General features: G+C 42.0%; 1 protein-coding gene and 1 long non-coding RNA gene across 8 annotated transcripts in view; one reads left to right on the top strand and one right to left on the bottom strand.

The window, feature by feature from the left end:
• RBM20 (RNA binding motif protein 20) overlaps nucleotides 1–19347 on the bottom strand; it is a 94061-nt gene that overhangs the window by 59696 nt on the left and 15018 nt on the right. Inside the window, exon 1 of one of the 7 annotated variants that reach the window (XM_010714696.4) lies at nucleotides 13498–13673. The exons of 5 other annotated variants lie outside the window; for them this stretch is intronic. In XM_010714696.4, coding sequence (XP_010712998.2) covers nucleotides 13498–13511 — 14 coding nt within the window. In that variant the 5' untranslated portion in view covers nucleotides 13512–13673. Of the gene's footprint in view, nucleotides 1–12952; nucleotides 13018–13497; nucleotides 13674–19347 lie in introns of those variants that run through there. One more of the 7 variants, XM_085230208.1, reaches the window with a different exon arrangement.
• LOC104912006 (uncharacterized) lies at nucleotides 6131–13518 on the top strand. The gene is made up of 4 exons (XR_014884910.1): nucleotides 6131–6304; nucleotides 6843–7102; nucleotides 8399–10341; nucleotides 13057–13518. It is a non-coding gene; the product is annotated as an uncharacterized LOC104912006 (long non-coding RNA).

The following is a 19347-nucleotide window of genomic DNA, read 5'->3' as shown; positions in this document are numbered from 1 at the left end:
TTCCAAAGCAAAACAATCACCTCCTTTCTCAACAATTCCAATTCAGCATACAAGTCACTCTTGATTACCTCTTTTTTTATTTTGGTAGACATAATTGTTCAGCAATTAGTGTCTAGAGAACCCTAGTTTAGTACATACGTACCACTTGTTATCCTTAAATGAATACTACTCTAAATAATTTTATCTGCTAAATTGATTTCTGCTATGGAAGTAAGTATCTGTTTTTAATTGAGTATTATAAGGAGTTGAAGCAAGCATGATATCTTCACATTGTTCCAAAACCTGCTAGAGTCAAGAAGAAAATTCCAGATTATTTCTATGAAAAATAATTACTTTATTTATTTATTTAAATGTGTATTTTAATCACATATTCATGTCTTCAAAAGTGTTGCCTGGTACCTCTCAGTCTTCCTTTTCAATCACAACATTGTGTGCAGAATTACCAAGCATGCCAGCACGGTCCCCAGGAGCAAAACGCGTGACCTCCTCAGCCCTGAGCTCAGGGACAAACAACTCAAGAGTTTCTGCAGCACTGCAGTGATAGATGCACATCTCCAAGCAGAAGGCTCCCACTATGGATCATTTGCAAGGAAAAAATGACCAGTCAGAAATTTTATATCTGAAATGCTTGCAAGCAAAATTCCAGTTAGTTCAGATCACATAATACAGGCTGCAGTTTTTCATAGATGGGCACTGCTTAAAAAAGCAAGCTGACACATTCTGCGCTGGCTGTACCTTCCAAATGAATTCAGGTTCTGCGCCAAATCCAGCACATTACATTAATCTTGCCCTGGAACACAACATGGGAGAAATTATATATTGAATATATTCACATATGCACACACCACCCAAAATGACCTGCTGTTTGTGGATATCAGTAGCTGGGACAATAAATACCTTAACAGCTCGCTGTCTCCAATTTCTATAAAGATTATTGTTCTCTACTCTTTGGAAAGCACTTTGGATAGCACAAAAACAACTATGCATCATTCTCACATAAGTTTGTCCTATGGAGGTCTTGTGCCACTTCTTGAAATTGTTAAAAATCCTTGAAGTGAGTGAAGTTTTAGGGTGTCACATTCTACTGCTTATTGACAAAGTTAAATACCTTCAAAATCCACATTCCAGTCAAGTTGGCTTGAAGAGGACTTTGAAAAAGCAAGATTTTCTTTGTTAATAATTCTGGAATTAACTTGTGCAATTGGAACACAAGTTCAGCATGCTCATAAACATGATTGAGAAAAATACACAGCATTGAAATGAGGATGCCAGATTTACTGCTGCACTTCACCTGAATTACTTCAGAGAGAAGCTCAAGATCACTTTGCATTCCAAAACACCCAAAGAAGAGCCATAGTCTCAAGAAGTCTTCCAAACACTGAGCAGAGCACATGGAAGGTGAACAACAATAAGATGTAGCATTGCCCTGAAGGATGCCTCTGCAAAAACAGAAGAGGTAACTCACAAAAGCTAAAATGCTTTCAAAGCTCAGATCTATTAAAAGATGAAATAACACATTATGTGTTACTTTTGTTAGAATTTGCTGGTTAGTGTAACTTTCACTTAATGAACATAGTGACTTCAATTTATTGCAATAACAGTTCACTTTCTGACAGAATGGAGATCTCCAGCCCAAATGCAGCAGATCGTTCCCCAGTGGAAATGTGCAGGGAGCAAGCAGACAACTTACAGCCCTCTTACTGAAGATCAGTACAAAATTTCCATCTTAGCTAATGTAACCACAAGTCAGTCTCATCTCTTCCAGTCATCAATATCTTTTTGCACCATTGTTAATAAATCCCTAATTCTACGAGTCCTGGGGAAAGCATCTCATTCAGTTTCAGTGTATCCTTGTTAGCCCACACAGGCTCATTGTGTAACTTGCTGGCTAATTTATCCAACAGGGAATGAAAGGCATAATTTATCCAGCGTTCCTGCGTTACTGCCCTGGGGCAGACACTCCAGCACAGAAGATTTTCAGATTATCAAGAGGGGATAAGAGGAATGTCACAGCCTCCGCTAGTCTATGTAGGGTCATTTATCAAAAAGACAGCTGGGATTACATTGCTATGCTCCCTTCTTCTAAAATAAGAAAAGGTACTTCAGAAATATTTTTAAGAAGTCATGTTTATTTTTCAAAATTCAACCCAGTTTGAGCATGCCATTGCCCCAGCTGATTAAGCCATTCTCTTCAGGCTGAAATAGCCTCAGAAGCATACTGCTATCCCCACACACACCAGCAGACATCTGCAGGATGTACAATGAGGTGTGCTCTTCATGGAGTGCTCTGACAAAGGCCAGAATCGAGGATTATTGCTCCACCACAACACTGGGTTGATCCTTAAGAGAAACTAGAGTCCGTTCCCTTGTGATGAAGGAGACTCCAGTTCTGCCATGGGGAGACATCTGGGCCATCTCATGAGCAACACAACAGATAAACGCTGAAGGAGAAGAGTAAACCATTGACTTGAGGAGCAAAGGAGTTCCCAGCTCTGTATCTCAAAAATGCAAGGGGCAGACAGCTGCAGAAACAGGAATGGAACTTCAGACTGCAGCCCTCTGTCACTAACAAAGACTTTCAGCTCCTACCCAAAGGTGAACAAATACAACTCTTACAAGAAAGAAAAAAGAAGTCTACATTAGAAAACAAGAAGCAAGGAAGATTAGTTTTTCAAGGTCTCACTCCTAAGATCTTATGCACCTGAACACAGGTAAGCACCAGAAAAGACACATGAAGGAGGATGGCTGTGAGGAACATCCACATCAGCACGGCTCCAGAATGAACGCTGCAAGGAACACTTAAAGAAATCCCCAGTGGGACCTGCAAGATCCACATGGCACCGTGCACACATGGTGCACAGTGCAGCATTATCCCAGCAGCCATCTGAACAGGGAAAACATCTGCATTTCCTCCTGTTTACATAGCTACAATTTCTCCTCCGTGAGGGAATTAGGTGCCCCATCCGCATCAGCGCTGGCCAGTGCAGAGCTCTCCTCAGGAAGGCATTTTTCTCTAAGAACAAAAGCTGCTTTGAGAGCTGAACTTGAAGCCATTCTGCCCACAGCGTACTTCAGTGAGGTTTAAAAAAAAAAAAAAAGAAAAAAAGAAAAAAGTCTGCTCTGCTACAGCTTTGTTTTCTTATTTTAAAGCAATGTTTACAGATTGGTGCACACACACCAGAGGGTGAACAAAGCGGAGTGCCCAGCTCTAAGTACAGCTCAACACCACAAAAATAATGGTAAGCCAATGTTTAGGCACTCGCAGCACCAACACGCATTACACGTGGGTTCATCCCTTCTGCTGTGCATGACTTGGCCCCACAACGCATATTTCGCATCAGCTCTGCCCTGACTTTGTTCACACTGAGCCCTTGTAAGAAGATCAACAAGTTCTTAGTAGGATACAAACTTGCTGACACAACAGAGCCCACGCAAGCCACAATTTAACTCTGTGTCCTCAGCTGGCCACATTTTTCTAGAGGAATTCCAGCTCCCGCAAGCCTTCAGAAAAGCAGGAGACTAACAGTAAGAGTCTGCAACAGCTCTCTTGGTCACGCTATTTTCTTCTATTTATTCTTTTTTCCCCCTGAAAGGTTTCCATGTGACAGAATAGTTATTCTGCAACTGACACCACTGAAATACACAACTTTGCATACATTACCCGCTATGGTACAGCACGGAGATATTTCAGGCCAGCTTAAAATAAACTGGCTGGAGCACAAGCAATGGGGCTGGATGGAACAAGGCAGAGCTCTGCCACAGCTCCATCACTCCAGCAGAGACCAGCAGCACCTGGCACAGCCCGCAGGACTGGCAGGTTGGACCCATGCCCTCCTCTGAATCCTGCATCACTGCTGCACTGGCCGTGGGTGCAGCAGAATAAGGTCTTAATGTACCTAAAAGGGTGATTTACTGCTACTGGGGGGAAGAAGAAAAATGTGTTTCTCCACATCGTTCCAGCCCAGGAAATTTCACTCTCAGGACAGTCCACCCTTCTAGGATACAAAAATTGCAACAACTGGGAAAACAGGAAGATGAGATGAGAATCAAATTAGGCATCTGTGAGAGAAAAGGGCTTTAGAGTTGTGGCAATAGCTTTGAATTTTAGCAACTGTTTTGCAAAACATTCTACATCCTCAGCTCTTTAGCCAGAGTGAATATATGCAAAACATCCTTAAAACTGCAAAAATTAGAGAGGGTTGGGGATGAAACCCCAGACAATGCAGGCAATATCTGAGCTCCAGAGAGTTAAAAGCCTGAACGTAGAGTTTAGTTCCAAAGCAGCAGCCCACGCTCAATTCCTGACCGCACCAAGCTCTCCCCAGATGCAGGGCTCAGCTCTTTCTGGTTGTAAAGCACTTCCTAAGCATTGCCTTCACACCACCACCTAAACAACTCATACACTCGTGTGCTCAGTGCATGTTTTCTGATCCGCAAGACCAGGATTTCCTGAAGTGTGCTCAGAAAAGAGACCATATGGGAGAGGATTTCTTTCCACACGCCTGACCTAATTTAATTTTCAGTTGCTTCTGTATTTTAATAATTTTTATGCTTCAGTTCAATTTTTAATTCTGCTCCCTTCCCCACTCAAGAAAGGAATCTAGGAAGGGTAAGTCCAGCAAAGACTCACAATTTATTACAGAGGCTTACTTAAAAGAAAAAACAGCCACAATGGATTAATGTATTTCCTTTCCCACAGCTTTTCCATTTAAACCATAACTGTGCATATTTACCGCAGCGTTGCCATCTGCCATTGGCAGTGAGCTGATGCATCGTGCACGGGGACAGCAGCCAGGCGGGACACCCATCCTCCTCAACATGGTGAAAAGGCACTGCTGACCAGCAGAGGAACTCAAGTCTTGGTTGTCCCTGCCATTTATCCCAATCATCAGTCACATTTCAACAGAAAATGCTTAGGAATTAAAACCCTAGTGGCTCATCGTCAAAAGGTTTAGTCAAGCACCATGGGCAGATTTGCTCTCTTCTTAGAAGCTCTTCATAGCCGACGCAGTGGGAAAAGAAATGGCCTTGTATGAAAGGCTGTACAACCAACCAACAAAAGTGGAGGGACCCGCTTTTGGCAAGGTCAAACTGAGTCCACATAGCTGTTAGAGTTTATCTTTTGAATCCAGTCCTTTCAGCAGAAGTATATATAAACATGCACATTTGACAAGACGGGAAGTGTTACTGATAGGTAAGTTGAGTAAATGACACTGTATTCACCTTTAACTTAAACTTGGAGTCCAGAGATTCCTGGAAGGAATCAGCTTGCCACACTGTCACACCAAAGTGACAAACTCATCCACTGCAGCCGTATCAGTTCACCCAATAGCTTGATGACTTCTTTGTAACCTTATCTCCAGCCTGAGCAAACCAGTCCAAACTGAAGAAAGCTCCTGCCCAAACTGAAGAAAGGACATAAAAGCTGTAAGTTGCTTCCACAGTTAACTCGCAGAAAAGGAGATGCTTCTCTCCTTTTTTGGGTCTACTTTTTTTTTTTTCCTTAAATGTCATTCTACTAGTAGCAAGCCAAGACTGCAATTTCGACACTGACACCAGAAGTTCACTAGTTTCAATAGAGTTTCACTCCTTGTAGCTCTTCCTCATTTCCTTTCTAGCGCTTTCTGCAGAATTAGGAAGAGCCTCCAAATGAGCACGCAACAGGCTGAGACGTGCAGCATCAAAACAAGACACAGCTGTCTGAACATCTTAAGGAGGCCACTGACATCCTGATGGCCCTGAAAGGCTGAAACAGGTCTTCAGTCTACTGGGAAATAGGGCTGCTGCCACATCAAACAGCAGCAATATAGCCAGAAAGGGATAACAGAATTCCCAGTGAAATCCACACAAAGTGGAATGTTGACTTCTAGAGGTTTGGGTGACTTGGTCACCTGCTTCAAAGGCCAACAGCCAAGCTTTGTGAGGCAGATGCTTATACACTAGGAAACTCAACTAAACCTATCAGTTTGCAGTGCAGGAACCACCAAAAGCACGCAACCCCAGATACCATCAACAAGGCTTTGCACTCAAAGCTGTAGCTTGAACATAAGAAGTCCTTCCCTACCCCCAGCACCACGAGACATCCAGACAGGTGACTTTTCCTTGGAGCTTTTCCCATCAATGACCCATATCGATTCTCTCCATGCTCATTTAGAAGGAAAATAAACGAAAGAGTAAGCCTTCTTAACCCTCTGCAATAAAGCTCATTCATTCCCATCTCACACTGAGATTCCCACGTGCAGCACACTAGTCTCATCTGTCATCAAGCTGCAAGAAAAGTCCGCTGTTCTCCACAGGCTAGGAGGTAAGAAAATGACTTTTGGTCAAGAGGGTCAGATGATACAGCAATCTCATCCTGGAATTTCATAAGAAATATCAGCCATTGCTGTTCATAAACACAAGCCTGATGTGGCTATATTCAGTTACAGGCAGAGCAGGATAATTAAATAGCTCACAATATGGAAGAGCTAAAGCATGTGCAATCTTATTTATGTTCTCTGCACCTGTGTTTTCTATGGTTTAAATTCTAATATGATCTTTTAAACTGCACTCAGGGAGTATCCCAGTTCATTCAATGAGAGAGAGAGTAAGAAGTTCTATTTTTAAGCAACATGCAAACGAAAAAGGGGTGCATCATACTGCAGAGCTTTTCCAGTAGCCAAATATACATCGGGAAATTGCTATTGAATAGTTTACAATTTAAATCATTTAAATGGTCTGGAGGCAATCAGAGTATTCCCAAGCTGCTGTGCACGGCTGTTTGGCTTGGCTGTGAGACTCCTTTCCTTTGTTCTCCCCACGTTTGTTGTCCCTTCCGTCGTGCTTCAACTCGCATTACTCAGTTCGCAGCACTACGGAAACCTCCCGTGCTCATCTTTCAAACCAGACTCCAAACCCTCCCGGAGAAAAGAAACCACACAATCCTTGTTAAAGCTCTCTAATCCTTAGCAAAGTCTTTGAGGTAAAGGCAAACCCTCCCGCTCCATCTGCACGGCAGCACCGAGACTTCTCAGCTGCGGCACAACCCAGCGACAGCGGCACCGATAGCACAGCAGGACGGCTGCACCGTGCCCCATCAGGGACACCCAGAGCACGCAGCAAGGTGGGTACACAGAGGGATCAAGGCAGCAGCCATCCTTCTTCCCTGTGTCGACAGATTGCTCCTGCCCTAAATACTGTGCGGGAGAGCACTGGCGGCCTCGCGCCATCACTTAGCTCTCCTTTCACTTTCTGCGCGCATTTTAACGGCATCCAGTAACAATTATTGCATTATCTGTAATTTCAGCCCTTATTTTCTTATCCTTCACAAATCTTATAGGAGTTAATGGGTACTTCCCAGCTATTTTTGCTTTATATATCCCTGAGAAAAAAAAAAAAAAAAGCATCTATAATCAGTTTGGATATAGAACTCAAACTTCTCAGAAAGATAGGTTCAAGTCTATAGCTCCAAAAATCTTAGTCTACAAAAAAAAAAAAAAAAAAGATCTATAGAAGGAAGATGAGACTGAATGATCTGTGTCCACACAGGGATTCCTGAGGTATGTAACCGTTCTGTTTTACCATTCAGTTTTAAAGGGCATGTAGGACACAGCCCTGCTTGTGTTGAGAATGCTTTCCCCTAAACTTAAAGGGCATACCTGGCTCTGTGAGAGGACAGATTTACAAAGAGTCCTTTCCAGATAACTCATCCAAAGGGAAACAAAAAGTTTCAATCGCTGTTTACAATTTTCACAGAGTTGAATGAGACCTTTAAATGTTATCTACTCCAATTTCTTTAATTTGTAAATGCAACACCAAAATCACTATAAGAATTCAAGCCAATCACCAGTTGACTTGTGCATTATAATACGTGGCCTGATGATTGTTAATGTTATTTAGGTATTATTCATTCTATATATTCCCTCAACACTCTAAAAATGCATATACATTAAATAATTATTTGACATGAAAGGCACATATTTTTCAACTGCTGTACTACGCTGATATTTAACTACAACATCAAAATGCTTTTGCATTTGTTACCTGTATCATTTAGACAAGATTGAAGACAGTGAGGATTTCAATTTACGCCAGCATAAATACACTTCACTTCAAAGAAACAGCAGTCACGTCTCAGCATAACTCCCCACAGCCTCATGAACCCCTCATCCCATTAATTCCTTGGAATGCCTTCCCCCACCCCCGGGCTGTCATCTTGCCCTGAGCCTCACAGAACAGAAATACACGACAGTTACTTAAAAATGTACTTTGAAAATATTTGACTGAAAAAGGACAAAAGCCTGCTGGTTCATGCTTAGTTACTGTTGTTTCAAAATCAAGTTGCCGCTTTTGCAATTTTGGGTTTGTTTCGTTTTGTTTGGTTGGTTTTTTAACAGAAACCACTAATTTACTTCCACAGAAGTAACCCACGGAGGGTGACACAGCATGAAGACAGTCAGAAGTGAAGACAAGCTGCCATTCAGATTAACACAACTGTTCTCGTCACCAGGACTTCCCTCCCACCAGCTGATTTCAAAGCCTTCTCCATCGAAAATATACTCTGCCTCTTGAGAAGCAGCCCTCTAGCAGTCCTCTCTCTACTCAGGATGATGGAGTTTCAGCATTTGCAGATTGCTGTTAGCTGCAGCCAGCCCAGCCGACACATCAACTCTACTTCAGTTTGTTACAATTTTAAGATTCCCTGTGTAGGAGACTTAATGCAAGAGAGGAAACTGAAGGTTCCTTTGTAGGAATTGCAGATTTCTTCCATAAGAATCACAGTTTAAAAGTTCTGAGCACATCATCCAAAGCTGTACTCCTGAACAAGCAGAGGAATCTCGCTGACCACAAAAAGCCCCAAACCACAAATATCCTTAATGCTTGGGATTTGCCATAAAAATGAAACAAGAGCTAAAGCACTCCACTGCCTCCTGCTCGGCACGGCACCTCCCCAGCACACGCTTCATTTCCACATTGAGAACATGCAATGCCTCAGAAAGCTTTACACGCCTTACACACCAGAAGTGCATACACAAAGCTCACCTACGAGTTTCAAGAACGTATCATTACAACTGCAGCTGTCACCTTCCCATCCGACACCCTTCCTCCAAGATTTAATGTTCCAGAAGCACAGATGGCTGTAATCATTTTTTTTTTTTCATTAGGACTACATCATAAAAAACATTGCAAAACACATTCTGAACAAGGGTATTTATTTCTATATTAAAAATACTGCACACATTAATACGCAGTTAGCTGGGTGCTCATTTAAATGAAACTTGAAGGCAGAACTGTGTAACACGCTTTTATTACTATTGCTCCTAATGTCTAGAAACATGAGAGTCAGTGCATGGCATCTCACTGCCAACAAAACCAAAGAGATAAAGCAATAACAGATGCCCAACAAATCTTCCTGACAGGATTTGCAGATACGTAAGAAAGCTTTAATCAAATTAAGCATCGCTACTTTTTGGGAATTAATGATTGAATTCACTAACTAGCAGCATTTTTAGCTGAAAATAAAGGTGAATAATCAATGAGAAAGTCTAGAGAAAGAATTCCTTTTGCAATCTGTCCACCAAAGTCCAAATTTTACATTCTCCATTCACCAGCAATCTGCACAACTCTGGCACTGCACTCTGCTAAGGGTTGGTTGGTACAGTGATGCACCTGAGCTACTCTCAGTGCACATTGCAAGAGGAATGCACAGCTGTTTCAGGCACAACTTGTTTCTGTTACATACACTCTGTCTCACCAAAATCAGCTCAACCAGAAGTCAGCAAACCAAATTAAAGGCTTAAGCATAATGCACCCACTTACAAAATTCTGACTGGATACTGGAAGGAACTGAAAATTACAAGACTTTTGAGACTACAAATACAAAAACCAGGCTAAGTAACATCCCAGAATTATTAAACGTGTTTTTACAAAGGAGAACTACTCTGTTCCGCCTTTAGGGTGCAGAACCCAGAACCTTCCACAGATAATCAGCCCTAACACCAGGCTCCCACGCTACTCAGAAGCCCTGACAGCACAGCGCCCACCAAAAACCAGCCCAGAGAGCAGCTCCCAGTGCCTGGAACTCCCAGGTGCTCCCCCAGCCATGTCAGCCACACAGATGTGCTGCATTTTTACCCCTCCCCACATCCTGTTCTCTAAAGCAGATGCGGGGGGCTCCTGGGACTCTGACAGACAAACCTTTGTTCACTCTTGATTGGAGGGCGTCCAAGCATTCTTCTAAAGAAAATGGGGTTTCTATATTTCAATTGTGCTGCAAAGGAAGAAAATCACCAATTCCCCTGGTTTTTCCAGCTGCCGGCATTACCAGCACCTACCCAGGTCCAGCACTTGGTATGTTTTCAGGTTAGTTTTGTTGGTTTTCTCTTTTAACACCTATACATTAAATATAAACAAACTTCCATCAATATAACAGCTCCAGGGTTTAAGGTCTGTTGATGAGAACTACTTGTGGAACAGCGTGAAAAGCCCATTGCTGGAAGAGGTCATGCACCTTGCAACTGTTTGGAGTAGTAAGAATGAATACATTTATTGCTTTAACAGGATTTCTGAAACTGCACACTTTGTTTACTTATGAGTCTATGTTATTTACAGTCAACTTCTTTCCACTGCATATACTGCTCCAAAGCACATGATTCTCAAGAAAGGTCGCTGTTTCCCATTTACACTAGTATCCCCTGAAGCCACTGTTGAGACTTAACATGTAGATAAACTTCCTTGTCCCAACAAGGAGATATTTGAACTCTTGTGAAAAGGAATAATGTACAGCTGAAACGCCTTGCCAGGCTTGCAGATGAGCTGCCTGCAGCAGTCATGGCAGAACTGGGAGGTTCATCTCACAGCGCAGTCACTCCAGGCTTTTGGCACAAAATGCTGCACCAGCAACAAGGCTGGGGCATTCTCTTTGCCACTCCACTTATAGGGAAACATTATCTTTAAAATTCAGAGCAAATATGAGCAGTAAAACCTGCTTAAAAAAAATAATACAAAGCCACAGCTGGTATAGCTTTCAGTCCAGATGAAAAAAAAAAAGATAGAAAAACATGTATCTTAGTAAAGAACAGCAAAGTGCCCTTAAGGAATCAACGCATTCAGCACTGTTCCTGTGCTCTGCTGTGTCACCCAGGTGATAAACAAAGAGCAGAAAGCCAGGTTTTGGTATGATTAAAAGTCACCACGACAAGCAATAACATATGGAACACAGGATGCTGTAGGGGCTAAGCTGTACCTATTCCCGAACATTCTGGCTGAGGATAGGTTGCTTAAGAAAGAAATCCCAGCTCTCTGGTGGAAATGCCCAGAGAATCTGATGGGGACCAAAGGATCTCATTGTGCCATGTATTTCTTTTCTTTTTTGCTTTTCCCCTGTGTGTGCATGACATGTTCAAGAGAGGTGAACAGCACTAAGAAAAGCTAAATTCCCTCTGTACGGCAATTTGGCATATCCTTAACCAAATACAAGCCAGTGTACAAACAGACAGTACACTTTTTAGCAGGTAAATGTTTCCACATTTATGTATGCAGCCCTAGGAGTCACCAGGAATTAATCTGCAACTGAAATCCACAGAATCAGTGTTTCAGAGCACTAGTCTCTGCTGCTAGATTCATACGCTTTTATAGGAACATTTAAGAAATCCACATAGGAAGAACCATAAACAGTCATGACAAGGGCTGGCCGGGTTGTGCGATTGTTTTATTATTGTTTACTTTAAAAAAAGTAGAATTGCGTGCACCTAATACAGGAGTAATGCTCCTGGAAATGACTGCAACAACAAATAATGGTAATAAACAAAATACAACAACATTTTCAACATCGTCACTCCAGGAACAGAGGGATTGTCAGATTGAGATTTATTTTGAGTTTTTAATAATATCCCTGTTTTTCAAGCAAATCTGTAACAGACAAATTATCTCTTCAGGTTTAAATTGAGGAACATCATCAGCTCCCCTTACTAAATTTTAATAGTCAGTAGAAAAATGCATAAATTCACACAGTAAGTCCTGCTGAAGTTCTGCAAGTAGGTCTTTAGGGGACCACATACAGGTTAAACACTTGTATTGGGTATAATGATTCCTTTCCTTTGCTACCTCCCTGCCCAGCAAAAAAAAAAAAAAAAAAAATGCTGTTACCATACCAAGGAGACCAAAGGCAGAGGGAAAACGGCTGTTCTGCCAAAACCATCCATCAGATTTACCCAAAGTCTTACACACAACCCCTTAAAAGATTTTTAAAGTTGATTCTCCTGATTTGCTGTACAAAATTGAAGACTGTTTATTGCTGTTGATTTGTTTGCATTATTTTGCTCAGCTTTTAAATTCCAACATAAAAAAGCCAATTAGAACCCACAGTTTTTCAGTTATGCAGATGTGAGATGTGTATTACTAACAGACCAGCACAAACAAAACAACTCTGCAGTTAAGCTGCTCTGCTCTTCCAGCACTGCAGCATCCAGGAATAAGGGGCAATGCCACACTGAGACATTAAGAAGTTAACAAAAAGTTGATTGAACAACGTGAACAATAAACCCCACTTGATTAAAATATTCCGAAATGAACCCAAAAAAAAAAAACACACACTTAACCTGAAAGTTGACTTTAGAAAAACAGATAAAAGAACAAGCATGCATAATATTTAATACTTGCAAATTGTTTCTTATTATTTAACTCATGCATTTAGCACATCCCTGTTTAACAAAGCCAGGTGAAAGTGACAGGCTTTTCCATGATCTGCTGTTCCCCCTGGCAGAGCTATCATCTTGCACCCCCAAACTGCCTAAGCCTTGTTAGGAACTTTAATGAGCATCCTTAAAAATAGAAAGAATTTACATAACTTCTCCTATCTAAGCATTTTAAATAGCAGCACTATCATGCAGCCATCCCAGGTCCCAGGAGGGACAAAGATATGTTGTCAACAAAGAAAAGACAGAGATAACGTCTTCAGAGCTCACCCCCTGACCTGACAAAATCCAGGGCCTGAGATTGGCCTCCATGTTGAAGATAGACCATCTGAAAGCAGCAGCAAACACTCCCGCCGTTATCTCGCACTTCCTTGTTTTGCAGACCGCACGGAGCACTTCATACAATGGCATCTGAATCTGCCGTAACCCATTTGAGAATGACTTCTGTGAAGCGCATGTGATATAAAGCACATTTCTCAAGGGCAACAGGAACAATGAAGAGAAACAAACTCTGCCGTGAACCCTTTCTGCTGGAAGCATAATGCACAGGCACAAGGGAAGCATAGATGTTGTCTTTACAAAGGCCACCACCACTCCGTTCACAAGAATTAAAAATCAAACACACATCTGCCTTTTGCTAGTCCACACAATACTATCACCCTCTGGAAGCAGAGATACCTCTTACCAACCAGCTAGCAGCCGCACACAGCAGTAACATATCCTACCGCTCTTTGTTTTTATGGACGTACAAAAGTATTATTAATTTCTAACCGCAACTCAAAATAATTGCAACAAACCACCACCCCTGAATTAAATACACTACCTTTTTTGATCCATTATCTTTGCCGTTTCTCCTCGTGCTGACTGAAGCTCAGCGGTTCCCCATGTCCTTGCTGAGCACCCACTGAAGTCTGCAGGGTTCTACTGAGCGCTGACCGAGCCGGGGCAGCTTTAGCCTCCGCCAGCAGGAAGCCCGGAGATAAGCGCTGCCCTATGGAAAGTTTATCTTTTGAAAGGGAACAAGAGGCTGGAACTGAAGGCTGAGACAGTAAGTAAGGTAACTATTTAGTAAAGCCTGTAGATGAATTATGTAGTACGTGCGTTGACAGAGACAGTCACTAGATGCCACCAATTACTAATAAATTCATTTCAACGAACAGGTTTTAGACCCAAACTTCTCCACTGCAGATTTTTAGTATTTTGTAACAAAACTAAGGATACCAGCTTCTGATGTACTCAGTTTTGTTAATAGAAAGCAGGTATCTGCTGTTGCTGAGATGACAGCCTTCTTTGCAAAACAGTAGAACAAATACTTTTCCTTTTTAAGGCTGCCTTACATAAGAAATTTTTTTTCTTCCCCAAGAAAAATCTCTGATTTCATTTAAAAATAGCACATTCTATCTCTGGATTCTATAAGCTGAGCACATACTAGTCTTTTTCCAAGATTATTCCATAAAGAATCTCCAAGATGTTTCTGAAATTCACATTCTGAAGCCAGGCTCTACAGACACCCCTGAAGTTGCAGCTCGTTTAGGAATTGTGCGCTGTGACAAGAGCGCGTGGCTGTGTGAAGACCTTCTCACCCTAAGGAGTGTTGAAGGATGGCTTTAAAAATTGCACACGAGGAACAAAAAGTTAAACTCATCCCCTTGCATTTTACTCTTCCCAAAATGAAATACTGATATTTAATAGAAAACTTTAGAAATAACTAATATTTATCTTTAAAAACCTTCAGGTTCAGTAAAATTCTAAGGGATTAAACAGAGAGAAAAAAGTCCTTAAATCCCAGGCTAAACACCATCCACCTACAGTTAATGAAAGGAGAGGTATTACTTAGCAGCAACTCGCTACTCACAACTGACAACGTCTCAGTGAAAAGTATAACACAACTTAATAAAGCAGCAGCTGAAATCAGTGTTTTCCCACAAAATCTGTTCCCCAGTGCACGTTCCCTCTTAATTAAAATATCTTCACAAATTTTCTAAGCCTGGTTTACCAAATAAAAAACGCTCAACGTGAAACACTACAAAAAAAAAAACAACACTGTTTTTCCTGCAAGCGCTCTGAAAAAATAATTCCAATGAGCACTGTGGAGATTCAGAGACGGCTGAACAGCTTTGTCTCATGTATGTTCAGCTTGCAGCAGTGACAAGTTTGACCTACCAGTCTCCCATCTGGAGACTTCATTTGCCACAAAAGCAAATTCCCGCTTTAGCAACACAGTTTATGTTTTGAGGTTGGCTTTGTTTGTTTGTTCCCTCTGCCATACGATCTTCTTGATGATATACAGAGGAAAATGTGCTTTCCTTCTATATACGTACATATAAGCAACAACGTAAAAGAGCAATTTAAAATAAGAATAATCCAATATTTCTCAGAAGATAACAGCTACTTGAATTTGTATTTCTGTTTAACACATCAGAAGAACGAATGCACATTTTTCAAGAGCAGAAATACAGTTAAGGGAGCTACAATATGCACTAACATGAGACTTGTGCTTAACGCTCAGCACCAAAACAGAAAATATCCAGTTACAGCAAAGTTTCCTGCCACGCAACATGTTGTTGCTGGCTGACAGAGAACCGCACAGCTTCACCCATACCATCCCCACCAGCTCTTCCCGCAGCTCTCCTTCCCACCCAACCACCCTACTGGAGCTCTGCACACAGCAGTGCAGCTCAGCTACTGCCACACAGCAGCTCAGCAGCACCGCTCGGTAATCCCATCTATGATTTCTGCCAATAATTACATTTCTCTCTGCAAGATGCACGAGCAATTAAGCAGACTGTGGATTGTGTTTTGGTTTTGTTCTGCTTTTTAACCCTGAAACCCTACGCATTCTGTGCACTGTGAGTTTGTTCCCACTCCTCCCTGCTACAATTTGGATCTCTGTCAAAGTAAACACGTAGAGGGATATCAGATAATTTATCTATTTGTCACATGACATCTTCATAAAAGCTTCCACCTTTAAACAGAAAAAGTGATGGAGCAAAGCAAGCAATTTATGCAGAACTGCTTTGTAGTTTTCTGTGTATCCTTCCAACAGAAGTTACTGATTGACATAACTAATTTAAACACACGCAGTCCCAAGGAGACAACCATTGCATGCACTCCAGCGCTGTCGATGAACAAAAAATTACCTAGCAGGGACTTATTAGAAACTGGGGGCTGACATGAGAGGAACAACATAATTAAGAATTTTAAATGAATATTTGCAACATTAAAAAATACATATCTTCCTGTACCTGAATAATTTTTAATCTAACATCATTATACAATCACCTCGTACTACTATTGTAACCAGACAGTGACATGAAGAGATATTAACCATAAAGAACTTACTTTAAACAGCCAGATTTACCCCCCAAAGATATATTTCTCTTAAAATTAGGAGGAGTGTAAATACCACAAAAACCACGAGGAGTCACATCTCTCCAGCACTACTTTGAGTGGCATTCATGCCGGCTCTGCCACCTGAAGCCGTGACAGATTTAAAAGCTGTTCTGATACATCAAAAATTGAACTCAGAACATCTTAATAAACATCTCAAGTTTCTACAACGAATAGCGTCTCACGGGCTCAATAGTTATGGGCTGAGTGTAACTTGGCACTTAAGGCTGTGAGACACACAGTGTGCTGAGTGCTCTGCTGCACAAATATCCTTCAGGACACGATTTCAGCTGGTCTTATATAAGCTCTTTAAAGTATAGGAAAGGGTCACTTCTCCCTGGAAAGTAATGTCTTTCACAGCCTCTCTCCCCTTTATCAACAGAATACTGTAAAAATATAAGAGACCGCATCAGGCTAGAAAGCTGTTCTTAATAACACTTTTCAGGCCTTTGATAAGTGTTACATTCCCAGAATAAAAAGTTCTCTAGGCTCTTTTAGGCTGAATTTCCATTCCCACCTCCTTAACCCATGGCAACATGTCAGATTTCTGAGCAGAAACCTGCCCAGGTGCGAAAGCTGCTGTGACTGCATGGCATTTCCTGCCAATGAGTCAAAGTAATGGATATTTCTTCCTTATATTCCATCTGTAGGGTATCGTTGGCGAGTTCTTACACGAAAAGGTGAAAACCTCTGCTCACTTGGTGAGAAACTAGGGATCTGGGAGATTGTGATGGGAAGGAAAAGCTGTGCAGTAGAGGAGGAATGAGAGAAGAGCTGGAAGAGAAGTGTAGAAGTGTCATCCCTTTTCCCCTCCTTTGTCCCCATCACTGCAGAGCCTGTTTTCTACACACTCGTTATAGAAGACAACAAAAGAGACAAAGAGGCTGCATAATGCTGAGCAACACAGCCACCCCAAGGACTTGGAAGAGCAATGAATTAGGAGAGAGCTCATTACAGTTTCTATCTTCAGTTTCCAAAAGCTGCAGTCATGAATTCTGTTTTACACATCAAGCCTTACAAATCAGACTGGCAAAGCACATTATCACCACCAGTATCTCAGCGAGCAAAGACAGCCTGAGTCAATGCACAGGACTGGGCTGCACAACTGTGAGCAGCCACTGGTAACTGTAAAATGAGAAATGCACCATGTAAACCTCTCCTCTTTCCTTCCTTCCATACAAGAGGATGTTTTGAGGCTCAACTGTGGAACTCTCCAGAGACATGATAAAGGGAAAGCACAAAAAGAGCCCAGCAACACCATGCAGGATAAAAACATATGAAGCCACTCAGTAAAACAGTATCACAGGCAAGCATGGCATAACCACTGAAACAATGACTGCATTAGAAGCTGCTCTTCTTTGCAGAACACTATTCAGCTCCAGTTCTAAGCCTCTCCATCCAAGAGGAGCCTTCTCAGTGACCAACCACACCCACGGCAGCCTACAGCAGCTGCTCCATGGATGATGAGACCATTGCAAGACATTCAACCTATTTCAGAAAGTTTTCTCATCCTTTCCAAAAGCTAGTTAATACCATATATTTCTGTCTTACTTCTCCCTCCATCCCATTTTCCTAGGCTTAACTAAAGGGTAGGAGAGCTTAAAGTAGTGCCTAGAAAACCTACTCTTTAGGACAACTGCCAGTGGACTGAAACTTCCCACCACAGCCCTAATCTCCCTTAAAGACTTCTTGGATACGAGTTCAAGTAAGAAGTCCTACACAGCTGGATGCCGGGATGTACCAGGAGCTTTTACTCCCCAAATCCTGCCTCTGCACGGCAAGGCTGCACCTGTCCCAGTGCAGCACCCCGGCGCCTTCGATTAATGCTGAGAAAATCCTGAGCTAAGAACCTACTTAAATTTGATGGGTTTGCCATTCAAATCATGGTGTGCAAGCCTAGTAAGAGCACCAGTTAGTAAACAACAGCATTGCACAAACATTAAATGAGTAGAATTATGAGCAACCACAAGCTGCAATCAAGTTGAACTTTATCACCGTGCCCACACAACTAGTGGCGCTGGTTTTATTTTAGATCATTGCAAACAACAACAAATAAACATTCCTCCTGCTTCTCCAAAGAGCAGGAAAGGAATTATGGAGTGCTACAAGAGAAACTCACAACTGAACAGATGTAAAGTACATTACAGCCCTTACAAAAATGGATTTAATTTCCCAAAGCGTAGCTTGGGGTAGCTAATTCAAGTTGCATACCTAGTTCTCCAAGAGCTTCGAGAAGCAATTAATCTTCTTGCATTCACCAATGAGCTTTCTGGTAATCTGCAGTTTTCATAATGTAATAAAGAACATTTGAATTAACCAGCCATTGTCATAATAGCCTGTTGATCCTGTAATGGTCTCTTGGTTACTTATTGGGTACGGACAGAGCAAAACCAGATAGCGCTGACTGCATCACATTCTGCCATCTGGAAAATATTACAAGATAATCACTAACACTGTGAAGTCTCCTGAATCCATTCTTCATATACAGTACAGCCATCTGAGCTCCAGAAAGAGCATCTGAAGAGTGATTTGCAAAATATGTTACTGAAATCCTAAGCAGGATATTCTTTTAAATAAAACCCATATCTAAGTACAGATTTAAATTTCAGCTTAAATCCTTAACCAGATACGTACTGATGTAAATCTCTGCTGATAAATTGTCCTGCTAAATCCATTCTTGTGGTGGATTACTTAGCTCAGAGAAACAATAATGGGAATCTAGTTTTTCAGTACTAAAGGCGATTTGAAGATTCCTCAGTGACTGGTTAGCAACTTCTATTTGGTATGAAGTGGGATTCATGAGCATCTGAAAGCAATGCAGGAATTTAAGCCAACGTTCCCAATCATCCAGTGAGTGGTGGGAGATGGCAGCAAATGGAGCTCCAGGGGCTCAGGCTTGCCACAGGGCTGATAGGTGCAGGAACAGTCGCTCACAGGCAGCTGCTGAAGACAAATACTGCCTAAAGAACCCACCAGAAAACTGTGCAACAGCCCAACATTGTGTTTTGCACAATCAGAGTTGCCTTTAATATGGCCCACCTTCCCTGCCAGAAACGCCCAGCACTGCCCGTTATTTGGGCCCACGCTGAGCACGCATCAGAGGAGAGGCCGACGTGCTCCTGCCAGCAGGCAGCCAGCACCACTTCTGTCATGTGCAGCACAGTTCACACAGCAGCACCTTGATCCACTTCTGTGAGCCTCGCTGCAGGGCTGAAAGCCAGTGTAGGTGAGCAATATGCAGCTGAGAAGATCCCTCACACTCCACGCAGTGCTGTTTTGGTGT

The sequence above is a fragment of the Meleagris gallopavo genome, chromosome 8 (assembly GCF_905368555.1).
Source record: "Meleagris gallopavo chromosome 8, MGAL_WU_HG_1.1, whole genome shotgun sequence".
NCBI classification, from domain to species: Eukaryota; Metazoa; Chordata; class Aves; order Galliformes; family Phasianidae; genus Meleagris; species Meleagris gallopavo.
Note: the sequence above shows the minus strand (reverse complement) of the source record. Positions and strands in the feature narration are given on the sequence as shown.